The 24,468-nt window shown below is 39.1% G+C and overlaps 1 protein-coding gene and 1 long non-coding RNA gene across 3 annotated transcripts; one reads left to right on the top strand and one right to left on the bottom strand.

The window, feature by feature from the left end:
• Positions 1–587: 587 nt before the first annotated feature.
• On the top strand, positions 588–9,973 carry LOC113578365 (free fatty acid receptor 2-like). Of its 2 annotated transcripts, XR_014119479.1 has the most exons (5): positions 596–715; positions 4,903–4,983; positions 7,880–8,087; positions 8,760–8,841; positions 9,021–9,973. XR_014119479.1 is itself a non-coding variant. In XM_027011561.3 (2 exons), the coding sequence occupies exon 2, from the start codon at positions 1,282–1,284 to the stop codon at positions 2,284–2,286; it is 1,005 nt and encodes a 334-aa protein (XP_026867362.2). In that variant the 5' UTR covers positions 588–715; positions 1,177–1,281; the 3' UTR covers positions 2,287–2,971. The 2 variants fall into 2 exon arrangements, 1 of the variants encoding a protein (XP_026867362.2); XM_027011561.3 differs by lacking the exons at positions 4,903–4,983; positions 7,880–8,087; positions 8,760–8,841; positions 9,021–9,973 and adding an exon at positions 1,177–2,971 and having other exon boundaries at positions 588–715.
• On the bottom strand, positions 8,564–22,372 carry LOC145653162 (uncharacterized). Its single transcript, XR_014119481.1, has 6 exons — positions 22,312–22,372; positions 13,715–13,814; positions 13,329–13,439; positions 8,996–9,073; positions 8,746–8,818; positions 8,564–8,639 (listed from the first exon to the last, which is right to left on the bottom strand). It is a non-coding gene; the product is annotated as an uncharacterized LOC145653162 (long non-coding RNA).
• Between the last annotated feature and the right edge of the window lie 2,096 nt (positions 22,373–24,468).

Raw genomic sequence — 24,468 nt, forward strand, 5'->3', positions numbered from 1 at the left:
TCCCATTGTAATGTCAATTCACACTGGAACTGTTCCCAGAACAGTCTTTGTAATACAGTCTTCTAACACAATGTAATGACAGGTCTTTGTAATGTAAAGTTACTAACAGAAACAACAGTGGGCTATTTTTTGGGTGACTAAAGTTAACTGGGTCACTTCCAAGTTTTATCTCATTTTGATTATGATAATCAAAAGCATCTGCAAATATGTTTATGAAACTAAAACAAAAATATTTAAATTGCTAAAATTTGCTCTGTATACAAATGTGTTGCCTTTGTCCAAAATAGCCATCCTGATATCACTACTGATTAACCCCAGAGTTTGTATACACTAATATCACAAACTCATTTAATTAACTCTCTCTAACCCCCCCACCACACACAGAAGTTCACACACCAAAGAACAATCACACACCTGTAATCTTAGAGATATATTTTCTGTTAACGGATGCATCTTACATTAACAATGGTTATGTCATCTTCCTGTGTTCCTCGAACAGACTGTTTTAGGGTGTTGCTATGCAACAATGTTTGGTGAGCTTCAGGCATGTAGATTGTGTCAGGAGCTAATTAAATTTCCACAGGGAGAGATGCTGCACCCCTTCATGTTATAATAAGGTAATAATAAAGTAGATTGTACAAGACAAAGGTACATCGCTCACATATACAGCTCTGGTGGGACATCTACAATATGATATTGCTGATTATTTTACAGGGTGAGTTTTAACCAAATTGTTCAAAATGCATAATTTATTTGCTTTTCCTTTCATAAATTCACTCAACAAAGCATACTTGAAGTACAGTACAACGTCATGGGAGTCTGATGGGCTTTGATGCTATTTTTATTGTTACTATTTTATGATGACATTTTTGTTATTAATATGATGTTATTTTAATTTTATTTTCCTGCATTGACTATTTTTTAGTTTGCAGATATCTTTAAACTCTTTCCTACTTATAAGTTTCAAAGGCAACAACAAATCACTTTACACCTCTACATAAGTTAATAAATAATCTATACTATAGTATAAGATATTAAATTAGTTTACTAGTTAGTTGGTTAGTTTGGTTGTTTAAGTCACTCTGAACAAAAGTATCTGCTAAATATTGTAAATGTAAATGCAAACATAATTGATTGTCCTCCACTAAAATCAATTAACTCTTTGATATGTTGCAGTTTGTCCTTAAGGGATATTTTCCATCCTTTCCAAACAAGTTCATTCTTCTTTTTCATGGATTTAATGCCATCCCCAAATGCTATGTGAAAGACAGACGCATCACCATGTTGGTCAGCCAGCTGCTCCTGCTCGTCTACATCTTTACATTCCTCCTCGGACTTCCTGCCAACGTCCTCGCCTTCTGCACTTTCTGTCGCAAGGTCCGCCGTAAACCTGCTCCCATCGACATCCTTCTGCTCAACCTTACGATCTCCGACCTCATCTTCCTCGCCTTCTTACCTTTCAAGATGAAGGAGGCTTTTGACAACATGATATGGACTTTACCCGACTTCTTGTGTCCCCTCAGCAGTTTCATGTTCTTCTCTACAATATATACCAGCACCTTTTTTCTGACGGCAGTAAGCGTGGAGCGCTACCTGGGAGTTGCTTTCCCGTTCCGATACTCGTTGAACCGCCGGCCACGCTATGCTGTGATAGCTAGCATGTTCTTCTGGCTTGTGGGCACCATGAACCTGAGCATTGTCTATATCGTCCCGTTGATCCCTTCGAGCAGCGGGGATGACCGCAGCCTTGAAACAAACGACACCGTGCATCAGCCCTCGGGACAAAAGTGCTACAGCAACTTCACCATGGAGCAGTTGGACATTCTGCTCCCGGTCCGCCTGGAGCTCTTCCTGGTGCTCTTCTGCGTCCCATTCCTCATCTGCTGTTTCTGCTACATCAACTTCATTCGGATCCTGTCGAGGTTACCGCATATTGGCCGACGTCGCAAGCTGAGGGCTATCGGACTTGCCATGGGGACGCTAGTAGTGTTTGCTGTATGCTTTGGACCATACAATGTCTCCCACGCAGTCGGTTTTGTCCTTAAGGAGGACGAGGACTGGCGTGAGCTGGCTTTGATCTCCAGCACCCTAAACACTTGTCTGGACCCCATAATTTTCTACTTCTCCTCAGCAGCAGTAAGGAGCACGATCAGTGGTTTTATAAAAGGAGTCAGGGAGAAAGTTCACGTCTTAAGATGCAAGAAGTTTCAGTGTTGCACCTTTCTGGTCCCCACTACTGAGAAATACAGAGAAACATATCCACCTGACAACTTAAGATGCACTTAGCATCGCTGGAATTTGTATACATTTGATATGTATGATTAGTTGTGGATGATTTAACTGGAAGACCCATGGTACTGTATGCTTGTTTACCTGACTGAAGGCTTCTGTAAGGAACAGTTCAAGATTTGGCTCGGCCTAAACAATAATGTAAGTGCTGATCTAACATACATCTAACACCCACCACAAAACTATGTTAAGTTTCTTTTGTGGGACATATTTTGTTATTATCAAACAGTCTGCTCTATGCTTTCCACACAGTGTGAGATAATATTCTGGACCTGTCCAAGATGTTTATATTTGGACAGAAACCTTCAGCTGTTGTGTGACCTCAGACCTGTTCCTTGTTCCTTATGACTGGCCTGGGATATCAGAAAAGCAAATGTAGAGAAATTATACAACCTTGCATAACATTAGCCAAATAACATGCCCCTCTATCCACAGCAGAGAAGTGAAGGCAGAAACTATTATTATTATTATTATTATTATTATTATTATTATTATTATTATTATTGTGTTCTACCAAATATCCTATCAGAAAGTGATGCTTCCTGTAATATTATTTTGAAATTAAGGTTCATTGAAATGGAACTGATAAAAACATTTCAAATTGTTTCAGTTTGATTATCATTAAATTATATGATATTTATTGTGCGTAGACCATGCCTTCAATAATGGTTGAGATGGTTGTGATTACCGAATTCAGCGGGTGGGAGGTTGTGGGGGGGGGGGGGTTAGTAGGCAGAAGACAGGGAGGAGGACAAGTGTCAGATTTGTTATGCAGAGCAAAGTCAGGCAGTATAAACAGGGAGGAGAAAAGATTAGGCATGGTCTATCTCCCACACTTGATAATTCATAACCCCGTACAATGTTTATAGTGGTAATTGCTCCACTAAATAATGATGGTTTCTGTACTCTGCTGTTGAGATTTGTCAGTATGTGTGCCATCCTGTTAAAGGATTGTTTCTTCAATTCTCATGTGCCATGTTCATAAATAATCACAATTTTAATAGATGCAATTTAGAAGCGCAAAGATGAAAGATAGTACTATGCAGTAGTATACTTTATTTAATACCAAATCTGTAAAGATTAAATTTGCTTTAATTGTCTATCTAGCTATAAAAGAACAGAAACAAACAGAGATGTGTTTTTGTTTTTGAAACACTCTTTTGTATTACTGTATTACTTAAAACATTTCTATTCATGATTTCTATGAATGAATATGTGCATAAGTATCAGTTTGCATGCAGAACAGACTAGGGTGTAGACAATATGGTTTTAACTATAATAAATCCAGTACTAGTACCTTAAAAGTCCAAAGACTCACGTTCATTCATTTGCTTGCTGAGAAATTACTCTCCAAGTTTAGATACAAATTGTAGACTGCATATGAACCTGGACAGGCTGTAGCATGTACCTTTCTTTCTGTACAGTTTCTCCTTGTAGGGCTGTCTCCTCTCCTCTGTATTATGAATAGGAATGATTGCATTAGTCATCAGAAATATATACATCTGATTAAATTTGCAGATGACTGTTATTGTGTGTCTCTTACTGAATGAGGAGGAAGTGTATGGCCCTGTTGATGAGGACCTTTTTTTGCAATTACAAAACAAAAGGCATGCTAACTGATTTCAGAAGGTGGTTTATTGCTTGTTCACATAGCAAGGAACACTGACATTGAAATAGTAGATAGTTATCAATAACTGGGCATCATCAATAACTCCTCAACACTATCATCATATCATCAGACGTCGCAATCTCAGCAACCTCACTGATTCACAACGCTTCACACCATCACATATCGTGGTGGCAGGAGGGCTCTGGAACTGCCAATCTGCTGTGCAGAAGGCTGACTTCATCTCAGCATTAGCATCCCTCCACTTCCTACACTTCCTGGCTCTAACAGAAACATGGATCACCCCTGAGAACTCGGCGACTCTGCCTTTTCATTCATACATTCTCTGAGGCCTCTCAGCCGGGGAGGTGGCATAGGTTTACTATTGTCTTGAGTTGGCGTTTCACTCCTCTTTCCTTCTCTACACTTTCCATCTCCTCTTTTGAATTTCATGCCATTACAGTGTCTTTCCCCACCAAACTTCTTATCATTGTCATCTACCTCCCTCCAGGTTCCCTAGATCACTTCACTGATGAGCTCGACATCCTCCTGAGTCATTTCCCCATTGAAGGAAATCCACTGATTATCCTTGGTGACATCAACCTTCCATCAAACAAGCTGCATTCCTTCTACATCCTTCTGCTGTTGACAGCATTTAACCTCACCCTCAACCACTCTCCTCCGACTCATAAAGCTGGCAATGTTCTGGACCTGATCTTCACCTGTACCACCACAACAGTGGACATCGCAATCACCCCCCTCCACCTCTCGGACTATCACTTTCTATCCTTCTCTCTCTCCCTTCCTTTTCTTTCTATCCAGTCCTCCCCAATGTGTTCCTCCTCCTTCCATCACAATCCGTACTCCATAACTCCCTCTTCCCTTCTACTATTTTGTCCACCCTTCCTCACCCTGACTCTCTATCCTCTCTCTCTTTGGATACAGTTACAAATACTTTCATTTCTACACACCTCATCAATGAATCTTCTGTGCCCTCTCTCCTCTAGACCTGCTAAGTCCTCCCCACCTGTCCCCTGGCTAACAGAAACACTTCGCTGCCACAGGAGAGAACTAAGGACTGCAGAGAGGTAGTGGAGGAAATCTCACCTAGATCCAGACCTCAGCTCATACCAATCTCTCCTTTCCAACTTCAGCAGGGACCCTTGCAGTCTTCAAGCACAGACTGAAGACCCATCTATTCATGGAATATTTAAATGACAACTGACCCTGCTCCTATATTGACTGACTAAACTAATATTTATTGTAGGGTATTGTTTATTACACTGATGTTGTCTAACAAACTCTAGTACTTATTGTTTATTGCACTTATTGTTTAAGATAGACTACTTCTAGTCATCAGCAGTGATCCCTGTATTTCTACAGTATTCTAGATCATTGGTATATTGGACTCTAACCTGCTGTACTGGCTAGGATGTATTCTATCAGGAAATGACTGTCACGTTGCTGCTGGCCCAAGTGCCGATGAAGGTAGAGCAGGACGCACAGACTCCCTCGACAGTGACATACATTTATTAACATAGAACACATACTATAACAATGGCACTCACACACAACATTAACGACAGACATGACTATACATTTAACTGGACACAGGCTACACAACATTTTACAATAGCTACAAAAACGTTTTAACAGACTTCAGCAAACAATGACCAACACGATGCACACACTAGCAGAAGGTTAAATAGACACACGGTGGTAACCCCGTGCAGGTAAGTGCAATCACAGAGGGCGTGGCTACAAATGACGGTGAACCCCCCTGCATGCGGCAGGCCGTATCACGTGACTTGTTGGGGGGGGTGGGGTGGGGGCATCCCGTGACAATGACAAAGCACATTTGTAAGCCGCTCTGGATAAGAGTGTCTGCTAAATGCCGTAAATGTAAATTTTGAATAGTACATTAAAATTGAAAGCCGACGTATACATTTTAAAATGTTGCAGCAATGGATATATTTTCATTGGAAAATTGTAGGGTTAAAAAATATATGGTATGTACTATTTAAATAAAAGTTGAATTAAATCAGATTGAACTTTTTGTATAGTTGTTTTGTTTGGTGGCCTCAGTCAGTAAAGTTATAAGGGTGGGGCATGAGGTAGAGAAACCCAGTGCTATTCCCCACTGTCCTGGTCATTCATTGTCCTGATCATTCAACTGTCGTGGTCATTCACTGTCCTTGTCATTCCCTACAAAGGGAGTCTGAGGATCTGCCATCCTGTTGGCACAACCAAAAGGTTTAGAACCCATTTATTATGCCCTAAAAAACAATTCTTTCACAGTATGAATTAAAAAAGTCTTGCAATGGTCACTGAAGCTCTTTGGAGATTCATTTAGGTCTTTCATAATGCAGTCGGACTTGTATATAGTTGACTCACTTTAACATGTATAAATGCATGTGTATTTTTGTTAATTAGTTTTTATGTCCGTAAAGGTAAATGTTTTATATGTTTTCTAACAAATTATTGCACAACAAATAAAAGGATTTCAATGATTATTAAAACAAGATAGCTATGTGTTCACACTCCCTAAATTGGTTAAAAAAGCAATCCATGAACAGCTATTGAATATGACATGGATGTAAAGTTGATGAAGCTACAGTTTAATTTAGATTTCAGAATGGCAAAAACTTCCATCCTTTAGGTTAAGGACAAGGCCAAAATAAATAACTAAAATTATAAATAATAAATTACTTAAAAAGAAAGAAAACAAAATATACCTAAATCAGGCCTGGTCACCCAGACCACTGAGACCATGCTGCAAACCATGGCAAACCAACCCTGTCATACCCTCCAGTTCTCCCGCTTATTAACATCACCTGTTCTGCATACTGGCCTGCATATTTAAAACCTGTTGCCATCATCACTCTTTGCAAATTCTCATTTGTGTATTTAAGTGCATTTCTAAGCCCGTTCTAATGGTTTGCTGGTCATGTTTACTCTAGCCTGTCGCATGTTTCTTTTCCCTTTTCCTCTGATCAGACCATCCATTTTGGTTACTCTGATTTGGCCTTTGCCTCTATATTGGATTTTGCTTTTCTTGTGATTTGGCTTAAAATCTTCAGTGACATTTTCAGTTTTATCCAAAGCAACTTAAAATTATGTCTGAGTACAACTTGAGGCATAATTGTCTTGTCTAGGGGCTCAAAGCAATGGGATTGGAACAGGCAACCTTCTGATTACTAGTCAAGTAAATTAACCACTGAGCTATTTTATCAATTCACACACAACTCTTCAGGGACCCCGATGATGACAATCACTGATATAAACACTGTCACAAGATGCTACCCCCCCCCCCCAAGTCACGTGGTACGGCCTGCCGCGTGCAGGGGGGTTCACCCATGTTTGTAGCCACACCCCCGTGAAGGCACGCGCCTGTATGGGGTGTTACGTGTTAATGTGTGTTTGTCTATTCAAACCCCCGTCAGTGTGTGCCTCACCGTTGGTCATTGTTTGTTTGCTGATGTATGTTAGTATGTATATAGTCATTTGTTAGATGTGAGTGTAGTCTGTGTTTAGTTAAAACATCATGTCTGTCGTTAGTGTTGTGTGTGAGTGCCATTGTTCTACATGTTTTATGTTAATAAATGTTTCACTTTGAGGGAGTCTGTGCATCCTGTTCCACGCCCACCGGCACTCGGGCCAGTGACAATGTTACTAACACAATAAAAATGTTTAACACAATAATACATACAACACTTATTTAATAATACAAAAACAATATAAATAGCATAATGTTAAACAATATTTTCCATTCCTAATACAGAATTTGTTGGAAACAATAATCTTAATACATAAATAAATACAACCAAAATAATAAATACATAAAAACAGATTTAAAACATTAAAAATATCAGATGCTGGCACACATCAATCAACCAGAAACATAAATAAAAGCATTTGGTGAACTGTGGATTTTCTGGCTGAATTTCCTAAGGTTTTGTTTTTGTTTCTCCACAACCTTTTTAGGTATGTTTTGGTCTTTCCAGGATCCACCTGTAACCATGAGATGATAGTTATAGAATTCATCCCACGATTTGAGGAAGTGAATCAAGAAAATGTTGTGAAAAAACATCTCAGGGTATCTGATGACCTCTGAGAACAGAACAGCACCAACTGCAATGGCGTCCTCCGGGGACTGTACAGAGGAGCGAACTTTGTCATGGTTCCTTATTAAGTAATTATACAGTGTTTCACAATATATTTTATTGAATTTTTTGGTTGTACTTAATTTAACGTAACACAAACCCTTTACCTTAATATTTATGAATTTATAATGCCCATCTGGGCATTTGTACTGGGGGACAACATAGAGATCATTACATTGTAATTTCAGGACATAATTTCCTATTTCTAAAAAAATGTCATCTTTTTTTTCATTTGTATATGCTGACTTTTTTCTTATAAGGAAAAGTATATTTTGAGCATACTGCTGAAAATCTCCATTTTTAAGGGCTAAACATAAGTCCAAAGATAGAATTACAGTTTTTGTAGCACATTCAGAGTGCCCAGGAGCAGCAATTTGTTTGATTTCTGTAATGGCCTGGTCATTCTCCCATGAAGTGTGCACTTCAGTTTTGTCATTCACGGTATCAAGACAGAGACAGACCGATTTTGTTGAAACTTTGAAAGTGTCTTTTGGGTCAGGACACCAAAAATTCCTCTGCTTCAAATTAGAGTCACTGAATGATATATATACTTCTTTATTTCCATTCTTCTCTAGACCGGTCTGTGGACCAACAAATAAAAGATATGACCCATAGATAGACATAAATATACAACAATTTTATTCGATACCTTTTATCAATTTGTGTGCCATATTTTTTCCTTCTCACCTCGAATAATACAGGTTCTTCATCTCCAACAATTTTCTGCACACCATTTGGGTCTCAACGGTCATGGTCGTCACTGCAGAATATTTGACTTATTAGGTAAACTTTACCCTTCCCCAAAGGAGCAATAAACATAATAAGAGCTGTAAAGTTAAATGTACAATCTACAAACCTCCTTGGCCATGTATTTTAAAATAATAATGATAACAATAATATACATTATCTGTCCTTTAAAAATGTATTTTCTATTTACCTGGTTTTCTGCTCTGTTCTGACAGGGCTGAAGAAGATTACTGTCTCCCAGGTCCACATGCTGTACTGGAATTTGCACCTATATGTGGTCAATTAACACAGGATTTATATTTACAAATAGGAACAAGTTGATTTGTAATGTTAGAATTAATCTGAATGTTTTACACCTTATTTAAAAAAAAAGAGTACTTATAATTTGCAGTTTACCATGTATTGTTTGTTACCTTTTTGGTCACACTTTATATCAAGCATTTCTAATACAGTGGGTATCATGAAAAAAACATTTTTGTATCATCTTAAATTTCTTGTACCTTTGTCATAAAGTCAGGTCATACAAATATGACATGTCAGATTGAAGACATTGGGTTTGAGACCAAAAGATAAATATAACAATATAGATTGAAATTTCACAAAATAGGAGATGAAAGATCAGAATTTTACAGCTAAAAGAAAACTTTAGGGGCAGAAATATAGAGGCCATACCACAAATTACAAATCATTTATCAACAATAAGAACTGAAATGCCAGATTTGAATTTACAAAAAAAGACAGACCACAGACATTATAGAACACTTTTTATGGACTGATGAGATCCATATTAAGCTCCATCAAGGTGTGGAGAAAAGAGGTCTGCTCATGATCTAACATATGAGTTCAAATGTCCAAATATGAGTTCAAATGTCAAAATATGAGTTCATATGTCAGACACAACGCAGGTAGCTACATGGCTTCGGCTTGCATGGTTGCTTCTGGAATGGGTTCACTAATCTTTGTTTATGAATTAACTCATGATGAACACAGAAGTCTTCAGAAAATGAATGAACTCAGAAGTCTTCAGAAACATTCTGTCTGCTAATTTACACACAAATGCATCCAGAGTAATCATGAGAAACTTCAACATCCCAATGTCAATTACCCAAAACACAACAATGTCAATTACATAACACAACAAATTACTTTACCAAGGGGAAAAGTGTAATGCTGTAACCATTTACAGCATTTAGCTGACACTATCCAAAGCAACTTACAATGCTGACTAAATACAAAAAACAATTGAGAGTTATGGGTCTTGCTCAGTAGACCAATAATGACAACTTAGTGGGGGCTTGAACTGGCAACCTTCTGGTTATAAGTCAAGCACCTAAACCACTGAGCTACCATTACACAACCAAACCATGCAAGCCCCCAGAACAAATAAGGGGTGAAAGAAATTGTGGTAAAAACCTTGAAAAGCAATAAAACTAATACAACAGATTGGTGATATCAGTGCATCACTGCTTTGATGCAGTTACTGCAAGCAAATGTTAGTTGCATTATTTTTAGTTGTATTAACAGAATATTATCTGTTCCTATCATTTTACTCACATCACCATTGGGTGGTCTGTCTCCTCAAGTGTCATGTTCTATATCATTTTACACATCTACATGTAAATATCAGTTAATGAAAGCTGGAATTGTGATATATTATCCCATACTCATTTTATGATCTCAAACCCATATGTCTTCAGTGTATGGAAAAATAAAAAGAAGTGTTCTTGCTGTTCCAATAATTTCAAAGAAAACTATATGTATTTGCATACAGTGTACTGCTGTAATCCAATGATAGCATTCAATACCTACTTAGTAGTTTAGATATAGCGATATTTATTGTTTAAATATAACCACAGCATATTAAAGTCACTTCATATAAAGTGGTATCCTATTTCTTTTATGCATTTTATGTGTAATATCTTAACTCAGTGTAATAAAGATGCAACAAAAATATTTTAAATTCTGCTTCAAGAAATCACTTTTTTCTAACAATTTAAATATTATTTTCTAACAATTGCAATTTCTTATAATAAGCAAAACAATATCCTTAAAGATGAAAGATGTAACTTTATTTCATTAGAAAATGCTTCTTTGCAAACAAATGATGCATTATTCTCGAACAGGAATATAATCATACTAGATGATGACCTCCTGTCTACAGTACTTTCGACAGTAATGGCAGTAAAACTCACTTGAAGGCTCCTATCACTAGAGGGCGACGCAGAGTTCTGAGCAGCACTGACAACACATACTGACAATGATACTTTTTTGATGGAAAGTGTGTAATCAATCCAGTACTCACAAACCAAACAATGGAGTCATATTTCAAGAAAAAGTGAAGAAAATGCATACTGTTCAAATTCGACAAGAGACCAGAACGAACACAGTCACTGAACCAGGTTAAGAAATAAATGTAGAAGACATGATATAGAAGAAAAGAGTATCAATCACTCTGCCCTTAAGATTATCCATGACCATTTAAGTTTCACATCCAGTAGGTTTCAATGTAACAATCATGGCTTTATTGCTAAAGTAAAGTTCTTTTTATCTTTGGTGGTGATCAGACTGTCATTCTGTTTCTGTAGTCTGAGAAGCCTTTGTGACCTGATTCATTGGATTAGGTCCTGGATGGGATTAAACATGTGCACAGGGAGTCTCGGTTCACTCCACAGGGATTATGGCTCCTGGTTCTGGCCCTTGTTTCACTTTGGTTCCTTGTTCTGCTCTTTATTGTTTTCAGGAGTTCCTCATCTTGACACTCAATCATGTGTTTAAATCCTGTGTTTTCCCTGTCTTGTCATTGGTCATTGTTTTATGTACTAGTCCTCTTGTCATGTTTCCTTGCTGCTGTTTTTATTCGGTATTCCTTCTAATTCATTATCCAGTTCTGTGTTTATACCAGTTCTTTTGGTTTTTTGAACCTGAATGGTCCTATGACTGATTCCAGATTTGCACTCAGTAAAAGTCACTTTGCTCAGTGCTTGTGTCCTGTCTCTGCTCATTCAGCAATAAATAATGACCATTTAACGAAAGATGCAGTGAGAGGGCGACATGCTGGTATGTGACTGGTATGAAGGACGCAGTAAGAGGGAGATGTACTGGTATGAGGGTAGTATGAAGAATGCAGTTAGGGGGCGATGCACTGAAGAGCTCCTGTGGCCATCCTCTTGGCCTTTAACCCTCTTGTGACTCCTTTGTCTGTCTTCCTGTCCTCTCCTATGTTGTTCCTTCCACCCATTTATGGTTCTGACTTGGTCCATGTTGAACTCTCTGTCCCTGTGCCTGTTGTTCTTGCTTTTTCTGTTCCCATGGTGACAGCTTCCTCATGCTTCCTTGTTTTGATTTTGCTCATTGTTTCTCCTTTTGTTGTTGTCTAGTGTAACTAGTTTTTTTGCCATTACCCTGGTGGTTAAACCTCCTGTCATCCCTGTCTTGTAGTTGACCATTTGTTGAAGTAACAGTTCTCTTGTTGGTTGTATCCTTCATGCTCCATTATCTGTTTCTGTGTTTATTTCTATTCTCTGTCCTCTGATATTATGGTATCTGGTTTTGTTTCTGTGTCGGGCCATGATGGTTTTTGACCCTCGACCACAGCTTGAACTCTGATTCTGGATTTGCTCATGAAAAAAGCCACTCTGCTCATCATTTGTGTCCTACCTCTGTTCATTCAGTGTTACGACCATAATCATAATCCTCATTGTTGAAGTACTCTGTCCTGATTCCAAAAAAATGTCATCCCTATTATCCAAAAAGGTTCAAGGCTATTAAAAGTGCAAGTTATATTCGTATAATTTTAGGAAACGGCTATTGTATGTGCTGAGGTGAGCTTCTGCTACTTCAACCTGTAGACTGATTGTCAGAGAAAGAGAGACTTGAAAGTTAGAGTGCTATGAGGATCCTGAAGGCTTGGAACCACACATCACAGTGAACATGGTTTCACTTGCTGAAAACTAGACACGGAACTTACTGTGATACATTCCTTCTCCCTCATGGAGGTGAACTTGTGGTGGTCTTCTTTCTGACCAGCACTGCTGCAAGACCATAGAGGAGTTGGTGTGGAGAATAAAAAACATCTTGAGTGGCCTTTTTTCCTACATATGATTTGATTGAACAGAGTTCTTCAGATTTGCTAATGAAAAGGAAGACAGAAAAAGCAAGGCGGAAGCATATGTGGAGGCTGTCATATAGTCTAATCTCGGCAAATAAAAAAATCTTTGCAGTGTTTTGAAAAGTAAGACAAGTCTCAGACTCCTCGCAGTTTTGGCGAATGAAACGCATATTCTCACAGAAAATGGAATTCAGTCAAACCCAGTTTCAGCTTACCACCATTGAAAGCTCTCAAATGGAAATTTAGGACCGTATGATTATGTTTCAAAGCAAGAAAGAAGCAATGTTGTCCCCATACACCAATGTTATACTGTGGAGAACACACAGTTGATGAGAAGAAAGTTCTCAGACTTTCCTTGGTGATGGAAGCAGCAAGCTGTGATTGGACAACAGGAACTCTATCTGACATGACAAACCTCTCTTGGTTGACTTTAGGGTGTCCTTTATATCTTGGGAAGGCAATTGCTTTTATTGGTCTTCATCTTCTGGGTGATGGCACACCTTTTTCATACTTGATTGCATTTGACCTAGTAAAAACAAATTTTTAAAAATTAGATTCAGTGTATGACAGTGCATATAACATCATATTTGCATGTTTTTGGCTCACATATAAGCCCACTTAGACTACATTTCAGTATGACTACAAGATAGTAATGCAATTACGTAAATGTCTTTATGTTCCCTTCAACATGGAATTCAAATAAGCCTTCTAATGCTCATAGTACCTATTTAAGAAAGGATTAGTGTTGAGAATATATTATAATAATGCTGAAAACGATTACACAGAAGAGATTTATCACACCTTTTGTTGTGCTGTAGGAGTTATCATGAATGGGATTTTTGCCACTCTTGCCATCAGCTGTGGGGTTCTGAGTATCCAGGATTCTCTTGGATTGTGAATCCTACCAAAGAATAGTGTTTTGATTATTTTCAAATCTTTGGCACTTAATTTGCATCTTTTTTCTCAACACGTTTCTTGTGACCCTGTTGACTATTTGCAACAAAACCTTTGATGGTTCTGTGATCACGTCCCGATATTTTAGCAATTTTAAGAGTGCTGCATCCCTTTGAAAGACTTTTTACAATTTATGACTTTTCACAGTCAGTTAAATCTCTTTTTTGGCCCATTTGGCCTGAGGAAAAGAAGCTGCCTAATAATTATGCAAACATTGATATAGGGTGTTGATGTCCATAGGCCACACCCTCACTCAGTACACAAATACACATAATCTGATGCTTAAATCCAATAAGCATTCACGTTTATATAGCTTGGAGTTGGAAAATATGCATAGATATGATGATATGGTCAAAATATCATTAATGCATGGATTACTTGTATCATTTCATTAAATTTAATTTATGCTTTGTATTTTATTATTTATGGTCATGGGTTGTTGTGTTTTGTTTCTTAGGTCAACCATACATGTAACTTCAAAAACCACAAATATTGATGTAAATGCAGGATGATTAATTGAATGACAGGATAAAAATAGGCCTTTGACTTTTTTTGTGTCAAGTTCATAATCCTACAAAACTATTTTTCATGCTTTCACACAATTTTTCTCAAAGGTTTTTTTCTTTATAGACACTTCATATCAACACAGACAGAAACCCAAAACGTGCACTTTACCAGTTTATGTGCAGCAACCATTTTTGTTGGAGGAATGCTCAAAATGACACAGCCACACCCACTCACACACAGCCATGCCCACTCTAACTGGTTACACAGTAACTGCTTACACACATTCCACTTAACCACTTAGCAAGGCCATAGCAACCAATTGAGGTACCATAGCAACCACTTGGTAACACCCTAGCAAGCACCAGAGACTCCATAGCAATGACTTGCTAACTTCCTAGCAAGCACCTTGGATACAATAGTAACCACCTAAAACTACATGGAAATTGCATAAGCTGCATACTCACTGCATGTTTTTCAGTAAATGCACTTTTCTAGTTAAATGGATCCACAGAGGAACAAAGACACTATCAACTAAACAACGCATCACTCATTTTGGTTCCTTTAACTGATGCATAATTATACAATGGTATGGAAAATAGCTACCTATTGCAAACATAATAGGTAGGTTCTTGTAAACTCTATGAACATAGCAAAAGCTAGTTTTTAAGTTTTTTCTGTTGTCAGCTTTATGGAGATGGCTCTAGTTTGGGTAATTTTTTATTAAAAGTCATTCCAAAGGTCGACGGACTCAAGCAGGTACACCCTCAGTGGAATATAGTTAAATGCCCATTTAGATATGGTAGCTAACACAGCTTCTATGTTGAGCTTATTAAATATTTAAGCTGTTTGTGTACTAACAAAAACTAGAAGTAGACATGAACTGTCATGCTCACAGACCGGAGCATCTCCCATTTCCCTGGCTTCCTGATCACTTTTGTCTGTTTCCATAGTTCCCTGTCTCCCCCCCTTTATCTCCAAATATTCCTAGTTTGTTCCTAATTGTGATTTAAACCTTATTCCTGTGTTTCATGTTTGCTGGTCATTGTTTATGTCGATGTCATTTTCTGATTCTGCCTCTGCCTCACTTGCGTCTGGTTATGCTGTTCTTGTTCTCTATGTCCCAAGTTAAGTTACTTGCTCTGTTTACTCTTGCCATTCTCCTGTGGTATAGTTATATCTCACGCTTTCTATTGGTACTCCAGTTTACATTGCCCTCTCTGTCTGTATTGCCTTCCCAGTTCATGTTCATTAAGTTTTCTGTTCTCCTGTCCTCCATACATTTCCTTGGTGCTCTCGTCTACATTATTTTCCTGATCCGTAATCACCAGTTTTAGTCATCTTTTTCCTCATTTCGCTCCCTTTTAGGTTGCTATCCCCTTGTTCAGTCATACAAGTGTTGTTTGGTTTTCCTTTTAAATCTGTATTTTAGTCTTAGTGATTGTTTACCTAGTTAAGTAGCCCAGTTCTTTGTACTCCCTTTCCTTGTTTTTCTGCTCTGTTTATACTCTGTTCATGCTTCGTTGTGTTCCCATATGTTTTCCCTTAATATTTAGTTCTCTTATTTATCTAGTGCTCATCCTTACCCTAGTTAGCCTATTATCTTTTTGTTAGTTCCTGGGTTATATTCTCCTGGTGTTTCCATTATTAAACTTGTCATTCATTTACACTGTCCTGTCTATCGTCTTCTTTATGGCTTCCCCTGCTTTGGATTCTGCTTGCTCTCATGTTCGAGGCAGTGGTACTACACATGTGTGTTCGCCCTCAACCTTCCCCGCATTACAGAATGACCAGCCAACTAAGAACACAGTGAGCAAGACCACACCGGGCAGACTAACTCCTCTGGCACTGTGGAGACAAGGAGTTCTTGACACAAGTCTAAGAAGACCAAGGTAGTCAAGACTCCTGGTAAGTGCCCACACCCTACGCATCACGATGCAATTGTCAGGGATGCGCAACTTGTAGGGCAGGACTGAGAAGGGCTTGGTAACGCGTGTCCTGCAGATGTCTCTGGCATTATTCAAGTTTTTGGCATTGATGGGGCCATAGGGGCTATGGATCCTAGGGCATTATTTTCTGGACTTATTAGACCATCTTAAAACTAGTAAGCCCTGGTCTCTCCCCTCTGCAAGATGTCTCCCTTGTGAGGTCAACAGGGAGGGTTTCGTAGAGGGGTTTATACTACAGAGCTGGCTGTACTTCCAGTATCTCCTCTGTCCTGATCCTCCTGACAGTCTGAAGGTTTGTTTTTTGTTGCAGTTTTTAGAAGGAGAAGCTTTACAATGGGCAGACCTTGTTATCACTCAGATAACTGAGGAAATGGGTACTTTAGAGGGATTTTTTTGACTGTTAAGGGCTAGGTTATCAGGCTCAAGACCCCGAAAATCCCCTGTCAGCACTGACAAGCTCAGTACACTATTACCCATCATCACAACTCCCCAGCCAGTCCCTGTCTCCAGTGTGGAGACCCCCAGCCTGGTCCAGTTCTTGTTCCCAACATGGGAGATGCTGCTCTGCCGGATCCGGTTCCTGTTCCTAGTGTGGGAGATGCCACCCATCCCACACCTGCTCCTTTTCCCGGCCTAGTGGAGGCTCCTCGGCCTGTTCTCGTTGCCCAAGATATCACTCAACCTGTTCCTGTTTCCTGTATCCGGCCTGTTCCTGTAGCTGTGCCAACGGATCTCCCAGACCCTCTGCTGACTGGCACGACCACGCCTCGAGACCTCCTGGACCCACTGCTGACCATCATCGCCATGCCTCTGGACCCGCCACTGAACACCACAGCCATGCCCCCAGAGCAGCCAGGTCCTGAACCTGGTGCTAAGGACACCTCACAGCTTGTTCCTGGAGTGTAAGTAGCCAGGCCTGTTCCTGTGCTTTGTGCCAGACCTATACCTGGGGTTGCTCCTTATGACTCTCTCGTGCCCAAGAAAGCTGCTACAGATGTGCTCCCTGAGACGCTTAGGACTCCTTTGGCCACACCTTGCAGTCTGCCAGTGACTCTTACAACCTCTCGGTCTCATGTGACTCCTCTGCCCCAATGACTGCTTCATCAGTGTCCTCAGCTCCTGCTTTGCCAGCTCCTTTTCCTGCTTTTGTCCTTGTACCTGTCCAAGTGTCCGTGCCAGTATATGTGAACTCCGTACAACCTGCTACCCTGCCTGTCCCTGCCTCTGTTACCCTGCCTGTCCCAGCCTCTGTTACCCTGCCTGTCCCTGCCTCTGTTACCCTGCCCGTCCCTGCCTCTGTTACCCTGCCCGTCCCTGCCTCTGTTACCCTGCCCGTCCATGCCTCTGTTACCCTGCCCGTCCGTGCCTCTATTACCCTGCCCGTCCCTGCCTCTGTTACCCTGCCTGTCCCTGCCTCTGTTACCCTGCCCGTCCCTGCCTCTGTTACCCTGCCTGTCCCTGCCTCTGTTACCCTGCCTGTCCCTGCCTCTGTTACCCTGCCCGTCCCTGCCTCTGTACCCTGCTTGTTGTGCATTTTGTTCCTGTGTCTGTGTTGGTTGTAGTTAGTATAATCTCCTCTGTCTTTGCTTCTGCCCCTTCCGTATTAGCTATGCCCGAGACTGACACTTCTCCTCTCCTTTCCTGTCTTGTCTCTGTGCCCGTCTGCTGTCCCAACCATGTTTCCAGTCCCACTCCTTTTCCCTGTCGTGCTTCGGTCCTGCATTCTGCCCCTGTGCCTGTCAGCAGTCTAGCCCCAAGCCTACCCCCAGACCTGTCTCAACTTCTCTGTCTGCTCCTGTTGCCCTGATTTCTGTGTCTGTTCCCTTGTCTGCTTCTGTTGGGTCTTCTGTTCTGGTGTCTGCTCCTCATTGCATCTGGTGTTTAGCTCTTGTTTCTGATCTGTCTGCTTTCTTCTGTTTCCATGGTTCCCTGTCTCATCCCCTTTATCTCAAAATGTTCCTAGTTTGTCCGTAATTGTGGTCCTATTTAAACCTTGTTCTTATGTTTCATGTTCGCTGGTCATTGTATATGTCGATGTCTATGCCATTTTCTGACTCTGCCTCTGCCTCGCTCGCTTCTCATTATGCTGTTCTTGTTCTCTATATCCTAAGTTAAGTTACCTGCTGTTAGACACTGGAGCCTCTCTGTCTTCAGGTACCCAACACAAGGTCCCTGCTTATCAGCTATGACTTGGCAGCTTGACTGCGAGCTGGTGACCCGAGGTCATCCACTCCCTCTTCTTGTCTCCTTTACCCCTCCCTTTCTCTTTCTCTCTCTCTCTGTCTCTCTCTCTCTAAGCACAGAAGTGGCTCATGGTGGGCATGGGAACAGCTAGTGGCTCGTTGCAGAGAACATCTAATCTTTACTAGCTTTTCTCTTTCCTTTCTACGTAGACCCTTAGAACATGCCTCACTTTTCCCTGTCATCCTGTAGATTTAGATAGTAGATATAGGACACATATATACTCTGTGCTTTCCTCAATAAAGTGGGACTCTCTTAATTCACTACCTTGGTGTCAGTGTTTCTTGACTTGCCCGGATTGATCCGGCTACAGAGGATGGAGGGCAAAGAGTAACTTAGAGGAGATCGAACCTGAAGGACTGGTCACTTTGAACCAGTTTCTAACACTTGCTTTGTTTAGTTATATCTCGTTTAGTTCCTACATGCTTTCTATTGGTACTCCAGTTTATGTTGCCCTCTCTGTCTGTATTGCCTTCCCAGTTCATATTCATTAAGTTTTTTTCTGTTCTCCTGTCCGCTGTATATCATCTCGGTGCTCTCATCTACATTGTTTTCCTGATCCGTAATCACCAGTTTTAGTCATCTTTTTCCTCATTTCGCTCCCTTTTAGGTTCCTATCCCCTTGTTTAGTCATGCAAGTGTTGTTTGGTTTTCCTTTTAAATCTGTTACCTGTATTTTAGTCTTGGTGATTGTTTACCTAGTTAAGTAGTCTTTGTACTCCCTTTCCTTGTTTTCCTGTCCTGTTTATACTTGTTTCATGCTTCATTGTGTTCCCATATGTTTTCCCCTAATATTTAGTTCTCTTATTTATCTAGTGCTCATCCTCACCCTAGTTAGCCTATCATCATTTTGTTAGTTCCTGGGTTGTATTCTCCTGGTGTTTCCATTATTAAATTTGTCATTCATTAACACTGATTTGTCTATCATTTTCTTTATGGCTTCCCTCCTTTGAATTCTGCTTGCTCTCACTTCCGAGGCGATGGTACTTCGCACGTGTTCCTCCTTGACCTTCCCGGTGTTACATAAACATCTCTTGTGCATATTAATTAAACAGCATATTCAAATAAATCGTACACCTGGGGAAACTCCAGTACACCGGTGTCTCCCCAGGGCCCAGAGCTAGGCTTTCTACTTTTCTCTTTGTATACTAACTCTCTTGGTGATGTAATATCTTCTCATGGCTTGTTCTACTGCTGCTCCAATAATTTTTAATTTTGAAACCCAATAAATATTTTTCATTCCCACCTTCTGGTTTCCAGCCGAATCTCAGCTTGCTTGAGTGACATTGCATCATGGATGACAGCCCACCACTTGAAGCTCAACTCCAGCAAAACCAAGCTTCTGTACATCCCAGGAACTGCCAATCCTCACCATGACCTCACAGTTTCTTTTGAGAACTCCCTGGTATTGCTGTCTCAAGCTGCTCACAGCCTAACATAACTTTGGACAACCAGTTGTCATTCTTAACTCATGTTTCAAACCTGACCCAGTCTTGCAGATTTCTCCTTTGTAACATAAGAAGGATTTGGCCCTTTCTCTCATGGGAAGCTAACCAAGTGCTTGTACAGTCTCTCAAAACTAGACTCATCTTAAAACTAGACTACTGCAACTCGCTACCTGCTGGTCTTCGGACCTCAAAAACTCATCCCGAATGCAGGATGGTCCTGAATTTTCTTCAATCTTCCAAAGTTCACATGTCACTCTGCTGCTGCGCTCCCTTCATTGGTTTCCAGTAGCTGCTGCATCAGATTTAAAACCTTGATGCTTGCCTACAAAGCCAAAACTGGACCAGCACCTCCATACATGATGTCAATGGTCAAAACCTGATCCAAACCTCAAGTACGGCTCAGTTTGAAATACCATGCTTCGGGTCTCATGGAAGACAAGCATGGAGACTATTCTCTGTCCTGGCTCCTAGATGGTGGAACAAACTTCTACTTTTTGCAGTCTACAAATGCAGACTGAAGACCCATCTATTTGTGGAATATTTAAATGACTGTTGAGCCTGCACCTATGTTGAGAAGCTAAAACTCAACAACAAGTAGGATTTATGTACATAACACAAACATAGCAAGATTCATCCAAATGTAGCCCTGTGGGGAAAGGAATGTGTATATGATATATGTGTAAGTATATATATATCTTTCTTTCCTTTCTTCTTGTTGTTTGAAGGAGAAATTGAAGGTGAAATTGTTTACAGTTTTTCATTTGTATACTTGATTTATGAGCATTATTGATTGGTCTGTTACTTTGTCACTGAATGGTAGGATGAACCAATCAGGGGATTGGGGCAGGAAGAAAAAAAAGAAATGGAAAGAAACAAAGGAAAGGAGAGGAGACAAAAAAGGAGAGCAGGTAGACAAAGTTTGCAGCTATAATGTGGAAATATAATGTAGACATATAGACATATATGATTTGAATGTTTATCTAATTTTGTGAGATGCACTCGGTGAATGTGTGTGCCTAGGGCTGATTTTTTCTTTCCTTTTTCCTTTGTTGAAATTTGAGTTCTAATGAATGCTTTTATACAGTAAAAGCAGTAAATAGGTTCATTGGTGAAAAAAGTACTAATCCATTTCTCTTTTGATTTCATGAGGTGGGACAGCTTGCTGGATGTCTGTTTAATGTTTTCATTAATGTTTCATTACTAAAGTTTGGAGTGTGAGGAAAACAAGATAATAATAAGATAGTAGGCCTAATCACTAGTGGACTATTGTAGAACCACATTATCTCGAGTAGACAGGAGCGCCTAGCCTTCATAATTGTTATAAATAGTTGTGCAGAGGAAAACAAACTCACCTTACCTACAAGGCAGTATTTAAGAGGTAGAGGACACTACACAAACATAACCAGGTTCACTGGTTAACTAAAATTCTTTTAGTTGTATGTACTTGGATCATTTATATTTATGGCATTTAGCAGGTGACTTATAATTTTGACTGAGTACAATTCGAGCAACTGAGGGTTAGGGGCCTTGTTAAGGTGCCCGATAGTGGTAAAATTGGCAACAGTGGGGTTTGAACTGGCAACCTTTTGATTACTAGCCAAGTACATTAACCACTGACCTAGAACTGGCCCACTGGGACCAGCCTGCATAGGTTTCATGGATGTAACACCATAAAATGTATATACATATGTACATATATGTCAGTTATAATTTCTATCAGTATTTAAATAAACATAAAATAGCATAACTCTTGTTAGTAGCTATAAATTCAACTTTTATACTTGCAATTTGTTTAAAAATATACTCTCCATGCACTCCAACTGCACTACATATAAATGCTAATGATCATTCAACAAGCACATTTACTAAGTTATTAAAAGTGAATAGTACTACCACTACTTTTTAAGTTATTAAAAGTGTTACTCTTTTGCAAAATCAGCAAGTCACTACCTTTGGGGTGGTTACAGTACTAAAAGCTTCTGCATGCTTTGTATGTACATATTTTTTTCATACATATCATAACTGCATAAAATCTCTCTCAATTACTTTAGTCAACTGTCACAAGCAGTAAAAAACATCATTTTACACAAATGATAACTGGAAAATGACTGCACTCCTGCTACACCCCTTGTGGTAATCGCATCCATTCAAAGTTCCACAACACAGTAAAGTGTGGAACAAGCCTGACCACTTTCAGAATGCACTTTGACATTATTTACATAATTTACAAGAAAAAAGTGGATTTACAAATGCAATACACTAGTGGTATATGTTAAAACTAATGTAAGCTGTGTGAAAATACCATAAGGTCAGCATCATTTTCTTGTGGCGATGTAGACTCATTCATTTCTTGTCGTGCTTTCTGTTCAAAAAAAGACAGAGATCAGATTTTTATAATGTAGGTCAAATATATGCTCATACACTGTGCTTTATAAGACATAAAAGATAACATTTTGATGGGATCTTTGTCAGATCTCAAACATTATTGTGTCTATTCCTGTATATAACCTTTAACCAGCTGTTCCATTGACCACAATTAGTAACACCATACATAACCTTACATAATTAAATTAAATATAATTAAAAAACAGAAGTGAACAAATTGCTTCATTATTTATCAAAACCAAAGGCTCAATGTCAAGAGTTTGAAATTTACATTTACATTCATTCTTTTCAGTAGAGCACTGTCTCATTGCAGATGATGGGACAGTAGAGTTAAAGCGTTGGAGTTTGTTTCACTATTGCAAAGCACATAGTGTATTGGAGCTTGTATTAAAGTTAGTATTACCCAGTGACAAATGTCATTCAAAGCTCTGATGCGGTGGGATTGTTCTGATAGTGACCCAGAGGAACAATTAGTCAAACCTGTGAATCAGCCTTTCTGTATTTTAAGTACTTGCTGTATTTTATCTGTAATTTTATTTTCATATACATCAATTAATATTGTGAAACTCAATATTGTATTCTTTTTTAAAGACTAAATTTACTTTAGGCTACTTTTTAGGCTGTTTAAATAAAAACATATTTAAGAGGGCAGAAACCAGTGAAATAACTAATGAATTACATATTTAGTTTAGCCAGGTACATGTTAAATGAGTAGCCTTTATTTATAACATTTACGCATTTATAAACTTGTTTATTGACGCAGACATCTTTTTGTCATGGTGCTGATCCTTTTCTTTCAACATATTTGACTGATCTACAATGCAGAAATTCTAACAGGTGGTTATAGAACCGGGACTTGCCCGGACTATGACTCTGTCCTAGTCTTTGGGGTTGAGAAAACTGCTTTAAGGAGATGTTTGGTGATAACTGCATTTAATAACTTCCCCCACATCCTTAACCGTTTCTATGAATAAAACAATCAACCAAAAAGATCCAAGTAAGAAAAGAACTCAGTGCTGACATTCCAGCAAGACTTAATCAAATTAAGTCATATCAGAGCCAAGAATACATCTAATTACACACTATGAAAAGACTATGGCAACAACATGAAAATAGCCAGTCCATGTGCATAAATCTGTCATTGTTAATAATAATAATAATAATAAAACAAAAAACAACAAAGAAACAGTAAACAGGATATTTTAACAAGCACTTACCAGGTTTAAGAACAGAAACTGTCTAGGGAAGTCTTTCATTTGGTTCACCTTATATAGCTCTGCTATATAGTGATGTATTCAGTGACGTATACTGCAAAACTTTAGCAATGCTTATATTTTTGTTTCAATAAACCAAACACACACTACACTTATTTCCAAGTTTCACTTTCTTCTCTTTCTTGAGTATCAATTCCTAAGAACTCTGAGCACGAGATGAGAAAATGTGATGCATGTAATTATATGTTGTGTAATTCACAGAAGTCGTTGGTTTCTTGTCTCACTGAAGTATGAAAATATTTCAGATGACAATTATTACACTAGATAGATTTCTGGGGGGGGGGGGGTGAGAGAGAAAGAGAGAGAGAGAGAGAGAGAGAGGCCAAATCACATTTCTGATGTGCCTATTGAAGTATTATCTCACCTCTGGTTTCATTTTAAAGCACAAGAAAACTGCTTGACTCAATTTGCAGCATTCAGTAATTGTCTTTTAAAAATATACTTGGCATCTGCCAATTGAGATATTTTAAATGTTCTACCAAAAACCAAAATCTCTTCCAACTTATCATTTATAATGCTTAATGACAATAATTTAGTGATTAATATGAATACAATACAGGGAGACCGGGCAACCCTGGCTACCACCAAATCATGCATCAAATCTTTGGAAAGTTAACAATAACAGCTGTTGATTCCTTTATAAAACATATCAACTGTATTAACAAAAAATCACATAAACCAAATAATTTGAGATTTATCAAGATAGTTGTGTTCAGTAATGCTGAAGGCCTTAAAGAAAGTCAAAAAATGTTTTAGAATGCAGTGAGTGTACATGATTTAACAAGTTAAGGACCAACACT

This window comes from Electrophorus electricus, chromosome 2 (assembly GCF_041902795.1).
Source record: "Electrophorus electricus isolate QZ-2024a chromosome 2, ASM4190279v1, whole genome shotgun sequence".
NCBI classification, from domain to species: Eukaryota; Metazoa; Chordata; class Actinopteri; order Gymnotiformes; family Gymnotidae; genus Electrophorus; species Electrophorus electricus.

What these genes read in the sequence shown, in the direction of transcription:
- LOC113578365 (XM_027011561.3), top strand. Translation starts at nt 1,282, where the DNA reads ATGTTGGTCAGCCAGCTGCTCCTGCTCGTCTACATCTTTACATTCCTC.